The 17919-nt window shown below is 45.3% G+C and overlaps 1 protein-coding gene across 1 annotated transcript in view; it reads right to left on the reverse strand.

The window, feature by feature from the left end:
- MRPL49 (mitochondrial ribosomal protein L49) overlaps positions 1-17888 on the reverse strand; it is a 35239-nt gene extending 17351 nt beyond the window's left edge. The window contains 4 exon segments of the mRNA XM_075326244.1: positions 4785-4823; positions 4825-4854; positions 4857-4958; positions 17777-17888. Coding sequence (XP_075182359.1) covers positions 4785-4823; positions 4825-4854; positions 4857-4958; positions 17777-17839 — 234 coding nt within the window. The 5' untranslated portion in view covers positions 17840-17888.
- Between the last annotated feature and the right edge of the window lie 31 nt (positions 17889-17919).

The following is a 17919-nucleotide window of genomic DNA, read 5'->3' on the forward strand; positions in this document are numbered from 1 at the left end:
GTTACGAGTACTGAGCACCCGAGCATGGTAGTGCCCGCTCATCACTAGTTACCAGTACTGAGCACCAGAGCATGGTAGTGCACGCTCATCACTAGTTACGAGTACCGAGCACCCGAGCATGGTAGTGCCCGCTCATCACTAGTTACCAGTACTGAGCACCAGAGCATGGTAGTGCCCGCTCATCACTAGTTACGAGTACCGAGCACCCGAGCATGGTAGTGCCCGCTCATCACTAGTTACGAGTACCGAGCACCCGAGCATGGTAGCAGTTAGATGCTCGGATGGGCACGACTCAAGCACCCAAGTATAATGGAAGTCCCGCTGCTACTCCCAGGGTCTGTTATTGTCTGCAGCCGATCAATGAGCTCAGTGGCTTGTACGTTTTATTTAGGGACAGTTATGCAAACAATAATAAAGCAGAAGCGGAGGTGAACACTCAACACTAGACACAGGGAGGATGAGAAAGAACAGTTTTGTTTGGGGGGGGAGCAACTGCGGACAGGGTTCTTTTGAAACCAGAAAATCCCTTTAAATAGGCAGTCTCCTCACAGTATTTATTTTTTTTTTAGCCTGGTCACTGGAAAAAGAGGTAAAACTCAATCTTTATTAATAATACTAAAAAGAACCTACATACAGTGCTGGCCAAAAGTATTGGCACCCCTGCAATTCTGTCAGATAATACTCAGTTTCTTCCGGAAAATGATTGCAATCACATGTTCTTTGGTATTATTATCTTCATTTATTTTGCTTGCAATGAAAAAACACAAAAGAGAATGAAACAAAAATCAAATCATTGATCATTTCACACAAAACTCCAAAAATGGCCAGGACAAAAGTATTGGCACCCTTAGCCTAATACTTGGTTGCACAACCTTTAGCCAAAATAACTGCGAACAACCGCTTCCGGTAACCATCAATGAGTTTCTTACAATGCTCTGCTGGAATTTTAGACCATTCCTCTTTGGCAAACTGCTCCAGGTCCCTGAGATTTGAAGGTGCCTTCTCCAATCTGCCATTTTGAGATCTCTCCACAGGTGTTCTATGGGGTTCAGGTCTGGACTCATTGCTGGCCACTTTAGTAGTCTCCAGTGCTTTCTCTCAAACCATTTTCTAGTGCTTTTTGAAGTGTGTTTTGGGTCATTGTCCTGCTGGAAGACCCATGACCTCTGAGGGAGACCCAGCTTTCTCACACTGGGCCCTACATTATGCTGCAAAATTTGTTGGTAGTCTTCAGACTTCATAATGCCATTCACACGGTCAAGCAGTCCAGTGCCAGAGGCAGCAAAGAAACCCCAAAACATCAGGGAACCTCCACCATGTTTGACTGTAGGGACCATGTTCTTTTCTTTGAATGCCTCTTTTTTTTTTTTTCCCTGTAAACTCTATGTTGATGGCTTTTCCCAAAAAGCTCTACTTTTGTCTCATCAGACCAGAGAACATTCTTCCAAAACGTTTTAGGCTTTCTCAAGTAAATTTTGGCAAACTCCAGCCTGGCTTTTTTATGTCTCGGGGTAAGAAGTGGGGTCTTCCTGGGTATCCTACCATACAGTCCCTTTTCATTCAGACGCCAACGCATAGTACGGGTTGACACTGTTGTACCCTCGGACTGCAGGGCAGCTTGAACTTGTTTGGATGTTAGTCAAGGTTCTTTATCCACCATCCGCACAATCTTGTGTTGAAATCTCTCGTCAATTTTTCTTTTCCTTCCACATCTAGGGAGGTTGGCCACAGTGCCATGGGCTTTACACTTCTTGATGACACTGCGCACTGTAGACACAGGAACTTTCAGGTCTTTGGAGATGGACTTGTAGCCTTGAGATTGCTCATGCTTCCTCACAATTTGGATTCTCAAGTCCTCAGACAGTTCTTTGGTCTTCTTTCTTTTCTCCATGCTCAATGTGGTGCACACAAGGACACAGGACAGAGGTTGAGTCAACTTTAATCCATGTCAACTGGCTGCAAGTGTGAGTTAGTTATTGCCAGCACCTGTTAGGTGCCACAGGTAAGTTACAGGGGCTGTTAATTACACAAATTACAGAAGCATCACAGGATTTTTCAAACAGTGCCAATACTTTTGTCCACCTCCTTTTTTACGTTTAGTGTGGAATTATATCCAATTTGGATTTATGACAATTTTTTTTCATTTAAGACAAATTAAATGAAGATAATAATACCAAAGAATTTGTGATTGCAATCATTTTCAATAAGAAACTGAGTATTATCTGACAGAATTGCAGGGGTGCCAATACTTTTAGCCAGCACTGTACGTGCACTTATTAATTCACCCATATGAGTGGCTAGTAATATTAAAATTGTCTCAATAGTCTTGATGCGTTTGTTTTTTTTTTTGTCTCTATACTTAGACAATTCTTTAGGAGACTTTAATAAGTTGGTAAAACTTTTATCCGAATGTCACTAATAGAATGTACTTCACCAATAGTTCTTAAAAAGCGGCTCTCTGGGGATACAGTCAATCATTGTAGCTGTTAATTTAAAGGGATATTATAACCCCGCACATTTAATATTAGGATCACCTTCCTATATTAGCATCCTTAAATATCCGTTTTTATTGTACTATTTTTTTTTTGCACTAAAATTATCCACTGTAGGAAATAAGCAGATTAGTTGCTCTTTTATTTAAATATCTCAGCTGACACACACAACGACTTACCAGCGATCCCGAAAACGATGCGACCTGATAGGGATCGCTGGTAAGTCGCTGGGAGGTTGCAGGTGAGATGTCACACAGTCACACCTTACCAACGATGCAGTAGCGACCTGTATAGCGATCTCGGCAGTCACTGTGACCCTGTCACACAGTGTCAAACACAGCGATGTGTCCTGCCCAGCAGGACATCGTCTTTGAAGAAAATGGCCTGGACCATTCTGCAACGACTAGCGATCTCACAGCAGGGGCCTGATCGCTGGTAAGTGTCACACATAAGATCGCTAACGGGATCGCTACTGCGTCACGGAAACCGTGACGCAGCTGCGATCTCGCTAGCGATCTCGTTATGCGTGACGGTACCTTTAGAAAGACATTAACATAGATAATCCCATTAGCCATATGGGGACATTCATTCCCAAGGGCTACCATTATGTGTCAATTCCTCTCTGCACTAGCAAGGAGATAACATAGTGCATTGTGCTGGAATCAGTTTACTGATACATTTAGAAGGCTGTGCATTACGATAATGTTCCCTATCCAGAATTCAATACATTCTTGATCCTCCCTGATATATTATGAGCTCCTATCACACAGGACACAGAGCAGCGACCTTGTCAGTGCATCAATGCAATCATGTGCTCTGTTTTACACAGGACGCTGTGCACCTGTCCTATCTCTGCACAAAGTATTCATCCAAATGGCGTTTAACAGACGCCGTTCAGACTTTTTGAAGGTTCAGTCCTTGCTCCTAGCAGTACAGGGCTCGCAACACGGCACAGGGCTTGCAACGCGATCAGCTGACTGTCATGGGGCCGATTTCAGAAATCTCCAGCAATTGGCTTATATCATTGAGCTGAGCTATGTTAGCAGGTGCGGCCCATTAAAGTGAACCTGTCATCAGATTTGGCTCCTATAAGCTGCAGCCTCCACTGAGCCTTTATATACAATATTCTGGAATGCTGTATATAAGAGCCCAGGCTGTGCTGTATAACGTAAAAAACACTTTTATAATACTCACCTGCAGGGCAATCCAGTCCGATGAGTGTCGCTGCTCTCCAGCCTGGCGCCCCCCTCTGTGCGATCTCCGTCCTCCTTGTTAGCCCCAGGTGGATGACGTGTCCTACATCATTTACACAGGCAGACATTGCAGTCCTGCGCAGGTGCACTTTGATTTACCCTGCTGAGGGAAGATCAAAGAACTATAATACGCAGGCGCTAGGAAAAAAATCAAAGACCGCCCGTGCATGCGCACTACAATACTTTGATCTGCTGTGAGCAGGGCAGATCAAAGTGCGCATGCGCAGGAATGCAATGCTGGCCGGTGTGGGATGATGTAGGACGCGTCATTCACAAGGGGATCAGAAGAAGGAGGAAGGAGATCGCCGCAGAGAGGAGGCGCCGGACCGGAGAGCAGAGACACCCACAGGACCAGACCACCCCTTAAGTATTTTTTACATTCTATACAGCGGCCTGGGCTCTTATATACAGTATTCTGGAATTCTGTATATAAGGGCTCAGTGGTGGTGGCCGCAGCTTATAGGAGCCAAATACGGTGACAGGTTCCTTTTAAGTATAATGCCAATGAGTCCAGAAATAAATAAAAAAGCACTTAGGCTATGTGCCCACGCTGCGGATTTACCGCGGATTTTGCCGCGGATTTTCCGAAAATCTGCAGCAGCGGCACTTCCAAGCCATTTCAATGGCATTTTGGAAATGCTGTGTCCATGCTGCGGATTTTTCCACGGCGGATTTGCCGCGGATTTTGATCCGGAAAAATCTGCAGCATGTCAATTATTGTTGCGGATTTTGGTGCGGATTTTGGCTATAGAATGGGAAAAAAAAAAAAAAAAAATCCGCATCAAAATCCGCGGCAAATTCGCGGTAATCCGCGGCAAAAATAAGGTGCGGATTTGCTGCGAAAGTCGCGGATTTTCATGCAGAAAAATCCGCAGGTACATTCTACCGTGGACACATAGCCTTAGACACTATTTTGCCAGTCTCAGAAATTCCCTTTAAATGCAGATGCTTTGATGTAGCTGAAGGTAGATGGATTGTCAGGAGAGGAATCACTGTCTAGTTACTGATACAACATCAATGTACGAAGATTTCTGTATACAAACCTTTAGGGGGGGATCCATCCAGATGGGGTAACCCCCTGTATGCTTTGGCGGTTTGGGCACTTGGGGTCGGTGGGATGGAGACGCTCCACAAAGTGATACTCTTCATGGGATTCTATTATTCCCTGGATACTGAGGAGCTCGACGCCGGCAGCCGACCCACTACATGGCCGCTTGAAAAAGAGATAATAGAAAAAAAAATTATATAAAATTTACTAGCTGTACTACCCGGCTTCGCCCGAGTTAATAACTGCTGTTAAAGTAGAATGTATTAACAAAAATGTATTCTGCACACAAAAACCACAAAAACAAATAGATATAAATGTAATTATTAAAAGGCAAAAACTAAGCTAATAGAAGCATTTCACAACATATATTTCATCACCACAGATATTCCACACAGATTTAACTAAATTGGCCAAGTAATGTGCTCCGTCTGTCTCTTTCCCAGTCCTGTCTGTCTCTTTCCCCCGTCTGTCTGTCTGTCTCTTTCCCGTCTGTCTGTCTGTCTCTTTTCCCCGTCTGTCTGTCTGTCTCTTTCCCCGTCTGTCTGTCTGTCTCTTTCCCCGTCTGTCTGTCTGTCTCTTTCCCCGTCTGTCTGTCTGTCCTGTCTTTTCCCCGTCTGTCTGTCTGTCTCTTCCCCGTCTGTCTGTCTGTCTCTTTCCCCGTCTGTCTGTCTGTCTCTTTCCCCGTCTGTCTGTCTCTTTCCCCGTCTGTCTGTCTCTTTCCCGTCTGTCTGTCTCTTTCCCCGTCTGTCTGTCTCTTTCCCCCGTCTGTCTGTCTCTCTCTATCCATCTCCCTCACTGACATCTTATTACCTCATATATAAGCTTCTTATACTATGAATGTCTTTGTTTCCCTATAGCAACCAATCACAGCTCCTACTAATAACCTGTAGTTCCAGGCTTCCATTTACTTTTAATGGAGGCATGTTTTTTTGGAAAATAACTGTAAAGCGCGGGGGTTAAATTTTCCTGTCAAAACATAGTCCTACGACGTTCCCTGGGTCACATGAGGTGTCCTTCTGCAAAATTTTTGTGATGTGTAAATGCGATGGTGCAGATGCCAATCCCTGGACACACACACACACACACACACACACACACACACACACACACACACACACACACCTTTATATATTAGATGAGTGAATGGAGCAAAAAAAAAAGTATTCCTAGGTGACACTGTATTTGGGGTGTATGTGCAGGGAGATACAGACCAGTTACCAATTGTGGACCATAAGGTTCTGTTCTAAGCTCTATTCATTAAAGGGAACCTGTCACTTAAATCTGGAATTAGTAATATTTAATAAGCATTTTTTTTTTTTAGTGATCAGATGTGCCAGTCATATGCAAACTCAATCTGGAGGAGAATTTGGGGTGTGTCTGTGGATTGCTTCTAAGTGCAATGACACGCCCCTGTGCACTCCCAGCCTGTATTTGCATATGACTGGCATATCAGATCACTACAAAATAAAAAAAATTGTTTTCTATTTGGGGGCCAAGTGACTAAACAATGATACCACTTCTTCCGTATGTGCAAACTTTCTGATTTATACCACCCCAGGTTCAGCAATTCAGTACCCCAAATAAAATAAAAACAATGTAAACTCCCCTCCTGCAGTACAAATGAGCTGTATACATCGTTACATAAACCTTCGTTAACCTGATGAGGCTGGTGTACTTTGAAGTTTCAGGTCAGAATATCTGTAGGAGGCGGATAATTAAGGAATCACTTCCAGGGAAATGTCCATCCCCTATGTGTAGTGTAGTATTAGAATGCAATTGTTGACCGTTGTTTCCTACCGTTTCCAGCGCGGCGCCGCTGCCCTCTCTGTATTACACGACACGCCGGCTGACACAGGGTTTGTGTGTGAACCGTACATCGCTTTCACAATGGAGTCTCGTTCTGAGGCTTCACAACTTTACAGTGGTGGACATAGCATTGCTCTACTCAGCGGTCCTTGCGTGAGCCGACACAGGAGAGAAGCAATGCTGAAAACTGGAGAAAATTACAATCTGTAACGGACATCTTTAGAAAGGATTAGGCATAAGAATTTTGGAGGAAGAGCTTCTATAAATCCAGATATAGGATGAAATAGCTTATGAGTCCAATTCTAATAAGTCTCTGCTCACCCAACCTGATGAACAGCTGCAGCTTGTACTGAGCAGTGTGAGATCTCAGCAGAGAGGAGGCACATTGGAGGATGATGCCATTCAGGGTATGTAGGTGAAGATCGATACAGCCACTGGTGACACCTATTTTCAAAGGATACACACCAGCCTCATCAGGTCTAAGTTACTCAATTTAGTTATATATGCATGGTGGAACTGAGCTGCTTAAAAAGCTGAAGCTTTGTGTGACTAAACTAAATTCGATGAATGTCCTGCCTCATAAGATTTTAATTACTTAAATCTCTGAAGAGTAGACAGTTTGAGTAATACTTATTGAATCCCAGACAGTGGCTGCAACTAGGCCCTCAGAAGTGAGTGAGACATGTGACAGCCGCTGTAGGGACGTCACGTGATTGGCTGCAGCGGTCTCACGCTGGTGTTGAAAATGTAATTCCTGGAGGTTAGGACACAGAGAGCAGGGCATTGGGCAGTATTAGGCCCAATTCAAACATGTATCACAGTACGCACACTGACGGCCGTGCGTCTTCCCTAACAGTCTCAAGCACTATGTGAAACAGTCACGTTTGGGTCAGGAGCCCCTTGGCCGCTCCGTGCAGCGTGGGTCTGTACACTGTCTGAATTCAGCCTTACATTAAATTCTACTATTCTATATGCTAAGACTTTGGCTAATATTTTAAGACTAATGTGCAACCCTTTTAAGTGGTCCCTAGCATTAACCAAGGGGATGTGCTAAGAAGAATGAAGAAAAAGGAATAACTAAAAAGAATGAACATAAGTTATTGGTCCAAAATTATAGAGATGAATAATAGGTTTCTTAGACATCATAAACATGGAATGAACAAGGTATGTATATACAGTGCCTTGCTTAAGTATTTGTATTTAAACTTTTCAACCTTTTCCCCACATTTCAAGCTTCAAACCTAAAGATAAAAATGTTAATGTTCTGGTGAAGAATCAACAACAAGTGGGACACAATTGTGAAGGTGAACGATATTTATTGCTTATTTTAAACTTTTGTAAAAAATAATAAACTGAAAATTGGGGAGTGCAATATTATTCATCCCCTTTACTTTCAGTGCAGCAAACTCACTCTAGAAGATCATTGAGGATCTCTGAATGATCCAATGTTGTCCTAAATGACTGATGATGATAAATATAAGCCACTCTGTGTGTAATCAAGTCTCCGTATCAATGCACCTGCTCTGTGATAGTCTCAGGGTTCTGTTTAAATCACAGAGGTGCATCATGAAGACCAAGGAACACAACAGGCAGGTCCGTGATACTGTTGTGGAGAAGTTTAAAAGCCGAATTTGGTTACAAAAAGATTTCCAAAACTTTAAACATCCCAAGAAGCACTGTGCAAGCGCTCATATTGAAATGGAAGGAGTATTATACCACTGCAAATCTACCAAGACCCCGGGTCGTCCCTCTAAACTTTCATCTCAAACAAGGAGAAGACTGATCAGAAATGCAGCCAAGAGGCCCATGATCCCTCTGGATGAACTGCAGAGATCTACAGCTGAGGTGGGGAGAGTCTGTCCATAGGACAACAATCAGTCGTACACTGCACAAATCTGACCTTTATGGAAGAGTGGCAAGAAGAAAGCCATTTCTCAAAGATATCCATAAAAAGTGTAGTCTACAGTTTGCCACAAGCCACCTGGGAGACACCAAACATGTGGAAGAAGGGGCTCTGGTCAGATGAAACCAAAATCAAACTATTTGGGCACAATGTCAAACGATATGTTTGGTGTAAAAGCAACACAGCTCATCACCCTGAACACACCATCCCCACTGTCAAACATGGTGGTGGCAGCATCATGGTTTGGGCCTACTTTTCTTCAGCAAGGACAAGGAAGATGGTTAAAATTGATGCGAAGATGGATGGAGCCAAATACAGGACCATTTTTGAAGAAAATCTGTTGGAGTCTACAAAAGACCTGAGACTGGGATGGAGATTTGTCTTCCAACAAGACAATGATCCCAAACATAAAGCAAAATCTACAATGGAATGGTTCACAAATAAACGTATCCAGGTGTTAGAATGGCCATGTCACAGTCCAGACCTGAACCCAATCGAGAATCTGTGGAAAGAGCTGAAAACTGCTGTTCACAAACGCTCTCCATCCAACCTCACTCAGCTCCAGCTGTTTGCAAAGGAAGAATGGGCAAGAATTTCAGTCTCTCTCGATGTGCAAAACTGATAGAGACATTCCCCAAGAGACTGCAGCTGTAATCGCAGCAAAAGGGGGCGCTACAAAGTATTAACTTAAAGGGAAGAATAATATTGCACGACCCAATTTTAAATTTGTTTTTTTTTTTTTTTAAAATTAGCAATAAATTTAATTCACCTTCACAATTGTGTCCCACTTGTTGTTGATTCTTCACCAGAACATTAACATTTTTATCTTTATGTCTGAAGCCTGAAATGTGGGAAAAGGTTGAAAAATTCAAGGAGCCGAATACTTTCGCAAGGCACTGTATGTAGATTACAAGGGATTAAATACATATCCCATATTAACATGTGAATAGTTTATTCCCCTGTGTTAGGTGGGGAATGAACATACAAAATATGTAGATAATAGGGAAGTGAATATATATCCCCTATAAACAGGTGTATATTATATAAATGTGTCCTTTCTCCCTGCCTTTAGGGGTCAGACACCTTGTTTGGTGGAGGAGATCACACCCCACCTCTTTAACCACTTAGTACTTTCAATTTAAAGTGTGGAGAACTGGAGACTGTCTATACATTGTAAACCAGTAAGACCCCCTGCAAAGAGGAACAAAGCCCCACAGGTCAGGGAATGCTAATGATATCAATGTCTATGGAGGCCTAATCATATTATGCTCCATAATAAAAGAACAACATCTAATAAAACATTAAATCTGCTATTGGGCAAAGTCCATGTGTCCTATACTAAATGGAGAGAGCATATTCCGTGTCCGAAGTCACAATTGTTGTAACATCAGGTAATGTTGTTATGTATACTTTAGGCTGCTTTCACACATCCCGGTTTTTCCTGTGCGGCACAATCCGGCTCTTTGCAGAAAAATCGCAACCCTTTTTTTTGCCGCCGGTTGCGTTTTTTTCCGCATAGACTTTCATTAGTGCCGGATTGTGCCGCATGGGCTTGCGTTCGAGGTCCGGTTTTTGCCGGATGCGGCATATTTAGCCCATGCGGCGGCCCGGATGGAATGTTGCCTGGCAACGTTTTTTTTGGCCGGCAAAAAAAAAAAAAAACGTATCACGCCGCATCCTGCCGATGCGCCGCTTTTTTCCATTGCAAGGGCTATGGACGCCGGATGCGGCAAAAAACGCATCCGGCCGCCGCATGCGGTTTTTTTTGCATTGCGCATGCTCAGTAGCGTGCCGCAACCGCCAAAAAACGGACGGGCCGCATGTAAAAACTTATGCAAAGGATGCGTTTTTTTCGCCGCATCCGTTGCATAGGTTTTAGAGCCGGATTTAGCCGTGCTGCTAAAACCGGAAGTGTGAAAGCAGCCCCCGGTCAAATGAGATTAAAGAAGTTGTCCGACAAACTCAAAAAATTTTTGTTAAGCTAATCTGTGCTGTATTGTCATATAAAACATCCCTACATTGTTATTTTTTTGTTTTCTGACTTTTGTTCCTCTGAATTATGTCTTTATTCTCTACAGCTCTTTGTTTACATTCAGCATCCAGCAAACAGACCTGCACTTCCTGTGCAAAACCTCCCAGTCACAGCTGGCACCCGCCCGACCCCAGTGTCCAGCCCCACCTCTGCCCACCCTCACTGTCCAGCCCCACCCCAGTCTCCAGCCTTGCCCCCGCCCCTGCCCCCTGCACACACAGTCCCTGTCAGTATTCTGCCCAGCACTGGACCTGTTATTTCCAATGCTGTAGTGATAACAGACCCACATCGGGCTCTGCACCCCCCACCCACATCGGGCTCTGCACCCCCCCACCCACATCGGGCTCTGCACATCACACCCACCCACTACGGGCTCTGCACACCACACCCACCCACATCGGGCTCTGCACCCAACACCCACCCACATCGGGCTCTGCACACCACACACACATGGAGCTCTGCAACCCTCCCACCTCCACACCACACACATGGAGCTCTGCACCCCACACATGGAGCTCTGCACCCCACACATGGAGCTCTGCACCCCAACACACACGGAGCTCTGCAACACACACACACATACACACATGGATCTCTGCAACACCACACACTACACACACATGGAGCTCTGCAACCACACACCCACACCCACACTCCCCCACACACACCCACACGGAGCTCTGCACCCCACACACACACCCACACGGAGCTCTGCACCCCACACACACACCCACACGGAGCTCTGCACCCCACACACACACACCACACCGGAGCTCTGCACCCCACACACACACACACACCACACGGAGCTCTGCACCCCACACACACACACACACACACGGAGCTCTGCACCCCACACACACACACCCACACGGAGCTCTGCACCCCACACACCCACCCACACGGAGCTCTGCACCCCACACACCCACCCACACGGAGCTCTGCACCCCACCCACCCCACCCACCCCACACGAGCTCTGCACCCCCCCCCCCCCCCCCCCCCCCCCACCCCCCCCCCCCACCCGCCCCCCCCCGCCCCCCTCAGCCCCCCCCCCCCCCCCCCCCCCCCCCCCCCCCCCACCCCCCCCCCCCCCCCCCCCCCCCCGGCCAGCCCCCCCACACACCCACCCACACGGAGCTCTGCACCCCACACACCCACCCACACGGAGCCTCTGCACCCCACACACCCACCCACACGGAGCTCTGCACCCCCACACACACACACCCACACGGAGCTCCTGCACCCCACACACACACCCACACGGAGCTCTGCACCCCACACACACACCCACACGGAGCTCTGCACCCCACACACACACACGGAGCTCTGCACCCCACACACACACCCACACGGAGCTCTGCACCCCACACACACACACGGAGCTCTGCACCACACACACACACACACACGGAGCTCTGCACCCCACACACACACACACACACACACACATTGAGCTCTGCACCACACACACACACACACACACATTGAGCTCTGCACCACACACACACACACACACACACACACACATTGAGCTCTGCACCACACACACACACACACACACACACACGGCGCTCTGTACCGACCCCTCCCACCATTGATCTGCACCAACCCCCCAACCCCCATAGGGGACCACATGTAGGGAATACATACTCACCCCTCCTCTCTGCACGTTCGTCCGCTGTCTGGTCTGGACATATCAGCACAGTAGTGATGTCAACGCTGCACTGAACTGTCAGACACAGACTGCACGGGCAGTGATAAGAAGCAGCGCTCCCTCTCATCAGTGCTTTCAAATGTATCGGCATCTGTGATCTGTGATGCCGGTACATTTGAAATGTGCGATCCTGAGCAGGGGCCCGGTGCTGGCGGTGACACCGTGTGCAGCCGCAGGCAGGCCCCCTCCCCTCAGCTCACGGGTCCCACAGCAGTGCGGGGAGAGTATGGGGTGCGGGGGAATGTGTGGGAGGGGACTCACGCACTGTATCCACACAGCAGGGCGGCAACATGTTGTTCATAGATTTGCATGTCAACATGGTCCTGCCCATGTTGACATGAAATGATTGGAAGCAGCAAAATCGTGGCAGGAGCGGTCAAATGACCACTCTGAGCCGGGCGAGAGGGTCTGACTGCAGGGCAGGTAAGTGGTCACCATCTACTTACCTGCCCCAATGTAGCCCAATAGGGTAATAATAAAAAAAAAGCAAATTAAGCCGGATAACCCCTTTAAGCACTTGGAAAAGTTTTAATTATTTTATACAAAACGAGTTTTACACAAAGAATTACCTGATCTCCATCACATTTTTTGAAGTAAATGTAATGTATAAACAAAATGTGATAAAGTCTCGTATTCCAGTTTAAGGCTAACTTCAGAGAGTCCCAGTACTGTTAGTGCTTCAGGCATCTGCTTTTGCGCTTGTGGGCGATCATATTTGCCCATTGCAAAACCAACTGTAGTCTCCCCATAATCTTGGGATTACAGCAGCCTATTTGTTCTCGATTGTGGAAATATCTTTGACGAACATGGAGAGTTAAGGTACTGTCACACTTAGTGACGCTCCCGCGATCCCACCAGCGATCTGACCTGGCAGGGATCGCTGGAGCGTCACTACATGGTCGCTGGTGAGCTGTCAATTAGGCAGATCTCCACAGCGATCAGAGATGAGCCACCAGCGACCCTGTGTAACAACGCTGTGCTTAGTAACCATGGTACACATCGGGTTACTAAGCAAAGCGCTTTGCTTATAGTTACCCCGATGTGCACCTTGGCTACGTGAGCAGGGAGCTGGCTTCTAGAAGCTGCGGACGCTGGTAACCAAGGTAAATATCGGGTAACCAAGCAAAGCGCTTTTTCTTGGTTACCTGATGTGTACCTTGGTTACCAGCGTCCGCAGAAGCCGGCTCCCTGCACATTCAGGTCATTGCTCTCTCACTGTCAAACACAGCGATGCGTGCTTCACAGCGGGAGAGCAACGACCAAAAAAAATGGTCCAGGACATTCAGCAACGACTGGCGACCTCACAGCAGGGGCCAGGTCGTTGCTGGATGTCACACACAGCGACATCACTAGCAAGATCGCTGTTGCGTCACAAAAACCGTGACTCAGGAGCGATGTCGCTTAGTGAGACGTGGCCTTTACGTGTAAAAAAAAAACAAACAAAAAAAAAAATCTGCGCAGCGCCGATACTTCTTATAGTCTTCACCGCACCGTGTTCAGTAAAAATGGCGCCAGAGATCGCGGTATGCGCATGCACGGACTCCAGCGCCATTTTAATGAAGACCGAATTATTGTGGCAATGCGCACATGCCATCAACAGCGGCATGATATTCAAATAAAGAAAAGAGGGCAAGCCAAGAGGATGCCGGAGGAGGAGGAATAAATGCGAGGACCCGACCCATGAAGACCTGCCCATGTTGCACCCATCAATCAAAGTGCAGGGCATTTCTGCAACTTTGATTAAAGCCATTTCTGTAAGCAAGCATCGGATCTTTCTATAACAGGTATGCCTGGATTCAGCGTCTTACTGCCTGTATGGCACTGCCCTTAGTTCATATCGCAAAATCCTGCTGGTTGGTCCTCTTCAAATGGGGGTGCGGCGTCCAGGCAGATGTTCGGTTCAAGTCCGATCCCAAATCAGATTCGCCCATCTGTAATTCAGAGCAGAACTGCCTTGGCAAGAGACACGCTGAAGACTATGCTGAACATAATAGACAACATGCTTAAAAGCATATGAACAATATGGCTGCCAATTGTCACTAAAAATGTACTATATTTTTCGGTTTATAAAGACACACCGGATTATAAGATGCACTCCAAATTTAGAGGGGAAAACAAAGGGGTCCGTCTTAACAATCCAGTGGTATCTAACCGGGGGGAAGGGGGGGCGGCAGCAATGGTGGAGAGGGGGGGGGGGTCACAGGAGGCCGGGGCGGTGATGGAACAGGGCATTGCTACAGGTGTCCCAGATGCTCGCTGCGGGCGCTGCGAGGTTGAAAGCGTCCCAGAAACTGTCAGCAGTGCGGACTTCAAAGAAATGGCGTCTGGAGTCGGCGCGTATGCAGATTGAGCTACCGGCTCAATGATAAGCAGAGATCTCATCTGCGCACACGCCACTTCCGAACGCCATTTTTTCTTAAATCCGCTGCTGGGAGATCAATGGATAGAGGTGGCGCGTGCGCCGATGAGATCTTGAGCCGAGAGCTCCATCTGTGCACACGCCGACTCCGGGCACCATTATTTGAACCCCGCACCCGCTGACATTTTCAGGATGACCCCTGCCTCACCGCCTGCAGCACAGCAACTTTTCTCCTACCTCCTCATACCTCCCGGTAAGCTCTCAATTGAATGATAAGACGCACCCCTTAATTTCCGCCAAAGTTTTTGAGAGCAAAATGCATCTTATAATCTAAAAAAATACGGTATTTCTTACTGTTCCATCTTGACTTTTTTCCACCCAATTTGAGACACGTAAGTGACGAACATGGACAGAGGTTCCAGAAAGACATTTCCACAATGGAGAACAGATATCAAGGCCTCTGTAATCCCAAGATTATGGGGGGACTACAGCTGTTTTTTTGCAACAGGCAAATAAGATCGCTCACAAGCGCAAAAGACGGTGCCTGAAGCACTAACAGTACTGGGACTCACTGAAGTAAGACTTTTAAAGTGGAATACAAGACAATTTGTTCTTACATTACATTTCCATATACTGTTTACTATGAAAACGTTGATGTAGATCAGGTAATTGTTTGTGTAAAATATTCAAGGCTTACCAAGTGCTTCATTCATTGGCCAAAATATACATAACACCATTACCTGATGTGTCACAACAATTCGAATATGCTCTCTCCATTTAGTATAGGACACATGGACTTTGCCCAATAGCAGATTAAATGTTTTAGATGTTGTTCTTTTATTATGGTGCATAATATAATTAGGCCTCCATAGACATTGATATAATTAGCATTCCCTGACCTGTGGGGCTTTGTTCCTCTCTGCAGGGGTCTTACTTGTTATACAATGTACAGGCAGTCTCCAGTTCTCCACACTTTGCATTGAATATACTGTTTAAAGAGGTGGGGTGTGATCTCCTCTGCCCAACCAGGAATCTGCCCCCTAGAGGCAGTATAAAAACACATGTTGGTGCTGTGTCTTGGAAGCCTTCAGATCTGCCACTACTTGAGCTATTGGAGAACGTGGACCCTCTTCTATGTGATCCTGTGTCTTCTGGCCACTGCTGTATTTGGAGAGCAATTCTAAGGACCAGCGTCTTATTTTCCTTGACGTCGGATTACCGGATAGAGCCCTGTGGTTTGTTACACACCATTCATTACTTTTTGCCGTCTACATCTCCGGACAGACTTTCACAAACAGGGATCAGTAAGTACACAATATAATGTAAAAATTATTAAATATTTTTCACATATTTCATGTTTATTCCCCACCTGTCAAACACAGAAAATACAACATACACCTGCCAAGCATAGAAAATATAATATACACCTGTTTGTATGGGATGTGTGTTCATTTCCCTGTAACCTACACATATTTCATGTTCATTTCCCACCTAAGGCTATGTGCCCACGCTGCGGATTTTGCCGCGGATTTTCCGAAAATCTGCAGCAGCGGCACTTCCAAGTCATTTCAATGGCATTTTGGAAATGCTGTGTCCATGCTGCGGATTTTTCCACTGCGGATTTGCCGCAGATTTTGATCCGGAAAAATCTGCAGCATGTCAATTATTGTTGCGGATTTTGGTGCGGATTTTGGGTATAGAATGGGGGAAAAAAAAAAAAATCCGCATCAAATCCGCACCTTTGTAAAGGTGCGGATTTTGCGGGAAAGCTGCGGATTTTGATGCAGAAAAATCCGCAGCTACATTCTCCCGTGGACACATAGCCTAAGAAGCACAGGGACTATAACCAAAAAACTGTTTATATAGGATATATGTTCATGCCCCTGTAATCTCCATATATTCCTTGGTTATTCCCCACCTAAGAAGCAAAGAGAATATAATATACACCTGTTTATATTGGGTATGTGTTCATTCCCTTGTAATTACATATTTCATAAGAAGCACAGGGAATATTATTTACACCCATGTATATGGGCTATGTGTTAATTTCCCTATTATCTACATATATTGTATGTTCATTCCTCACCAAATTCCTCATTAAACAGTGAATATAATATTATAATATTTACCTAGTTATGTGGCATACATGTTCATATATATATATATATATATATATATATATATATTCATTCATTCATTACCCACCTATTTTAACACTGGAATAAAATATTCACATGTTAATATGGGATATATGTTGGTTCCCCTGTAATCTAAATGTATTACTTGTTAATTCCACCTAACATAGGGAATATCCCATATAAATGTGTATATTATATTCCCTATGTTAGGTGGGAATTAACAAGGAATAAATGTAGATTACAGGGGAACTAACATATATCCCATATTAACATGTGAATATTTTATTCCCTGTTAAATGGATGGGTAATGAACATAGAATATATGTAGCTAATAGGGAAATAAACCCATTCCCATATAAGCAGGTGTATATTACATTCCCTGTTCTTATTAGGTAGGGAATGAACATGGAATATTTGTAGATAATAGGGAAATTAACATGTATTGCACATAACTAGGTAAATATTATATTCACTGGGCATGATAGGTGAGGAATGAGCATGGAATATATGTAGATAATAGGGAAATTAACACATAGCCAATATAAATGCGTGTATAATATGTGTTAATTCCCTTTTAATGTAAATATATTCCAAGTTCATTCCCCACCTAAGAAGCACAGGTAAAATAATATACACCTGTTTATATGGGAAATGTGTTCAATTCCTTATTATCTACATATATACCTTGTTAATCCCCCCCCCTACGAAACACAGGAAATATACTGACATGTTTATAAGGGATATAGGTTAATTTCCCTTTTATCTACATATATTCCATGTTCATTTCCCCCCTATCAGGCAAAGGGAATATAATATGCACCTATTTATATGGGAAATGGGTTCATTCCCCTGTAATCTACATATTAAATATATATATATATATATATATATATAATGCTCCTTTTTAGTATGGTGTAACATACGCCCATCGATGCTCAGCTCAATGACTGTATTCTGAGCCCCCTAATGTAACACTAATGTAACAGATAATACACTGCCCCAATGTATATACAATGTAACCACCCGGTACCTGCAGCCTGAGAGCCGCACTCAGGGCGCCCAGCGTTGTCCTTCTCAACACGGGGGCCGCCATCTTTCCTCTACTGTCACCATGGGTGGCTTCCTATTATGTGGGTGTACCAAGATGGCCGCCTGACCGCTTCCTAATGAGAG

This window comes from Anomaloglossus baeobatrachus, chromosome 10 (assembly GCF_048569485.1).
Source record: "Anomaloglossus baeobatrachus isolate aAnoBae1 chromosome 10, aAnoBae1.hap1, whole genome shotgun sequence".
Classification (NCBI taxonomy): domain Eukaryota; kingdom Metazoa; phylum Chordata; class Amphibia; order Anura; family Aromobatidae; genus Anomaloglossus; species Anomaloglossus baeobatrachus.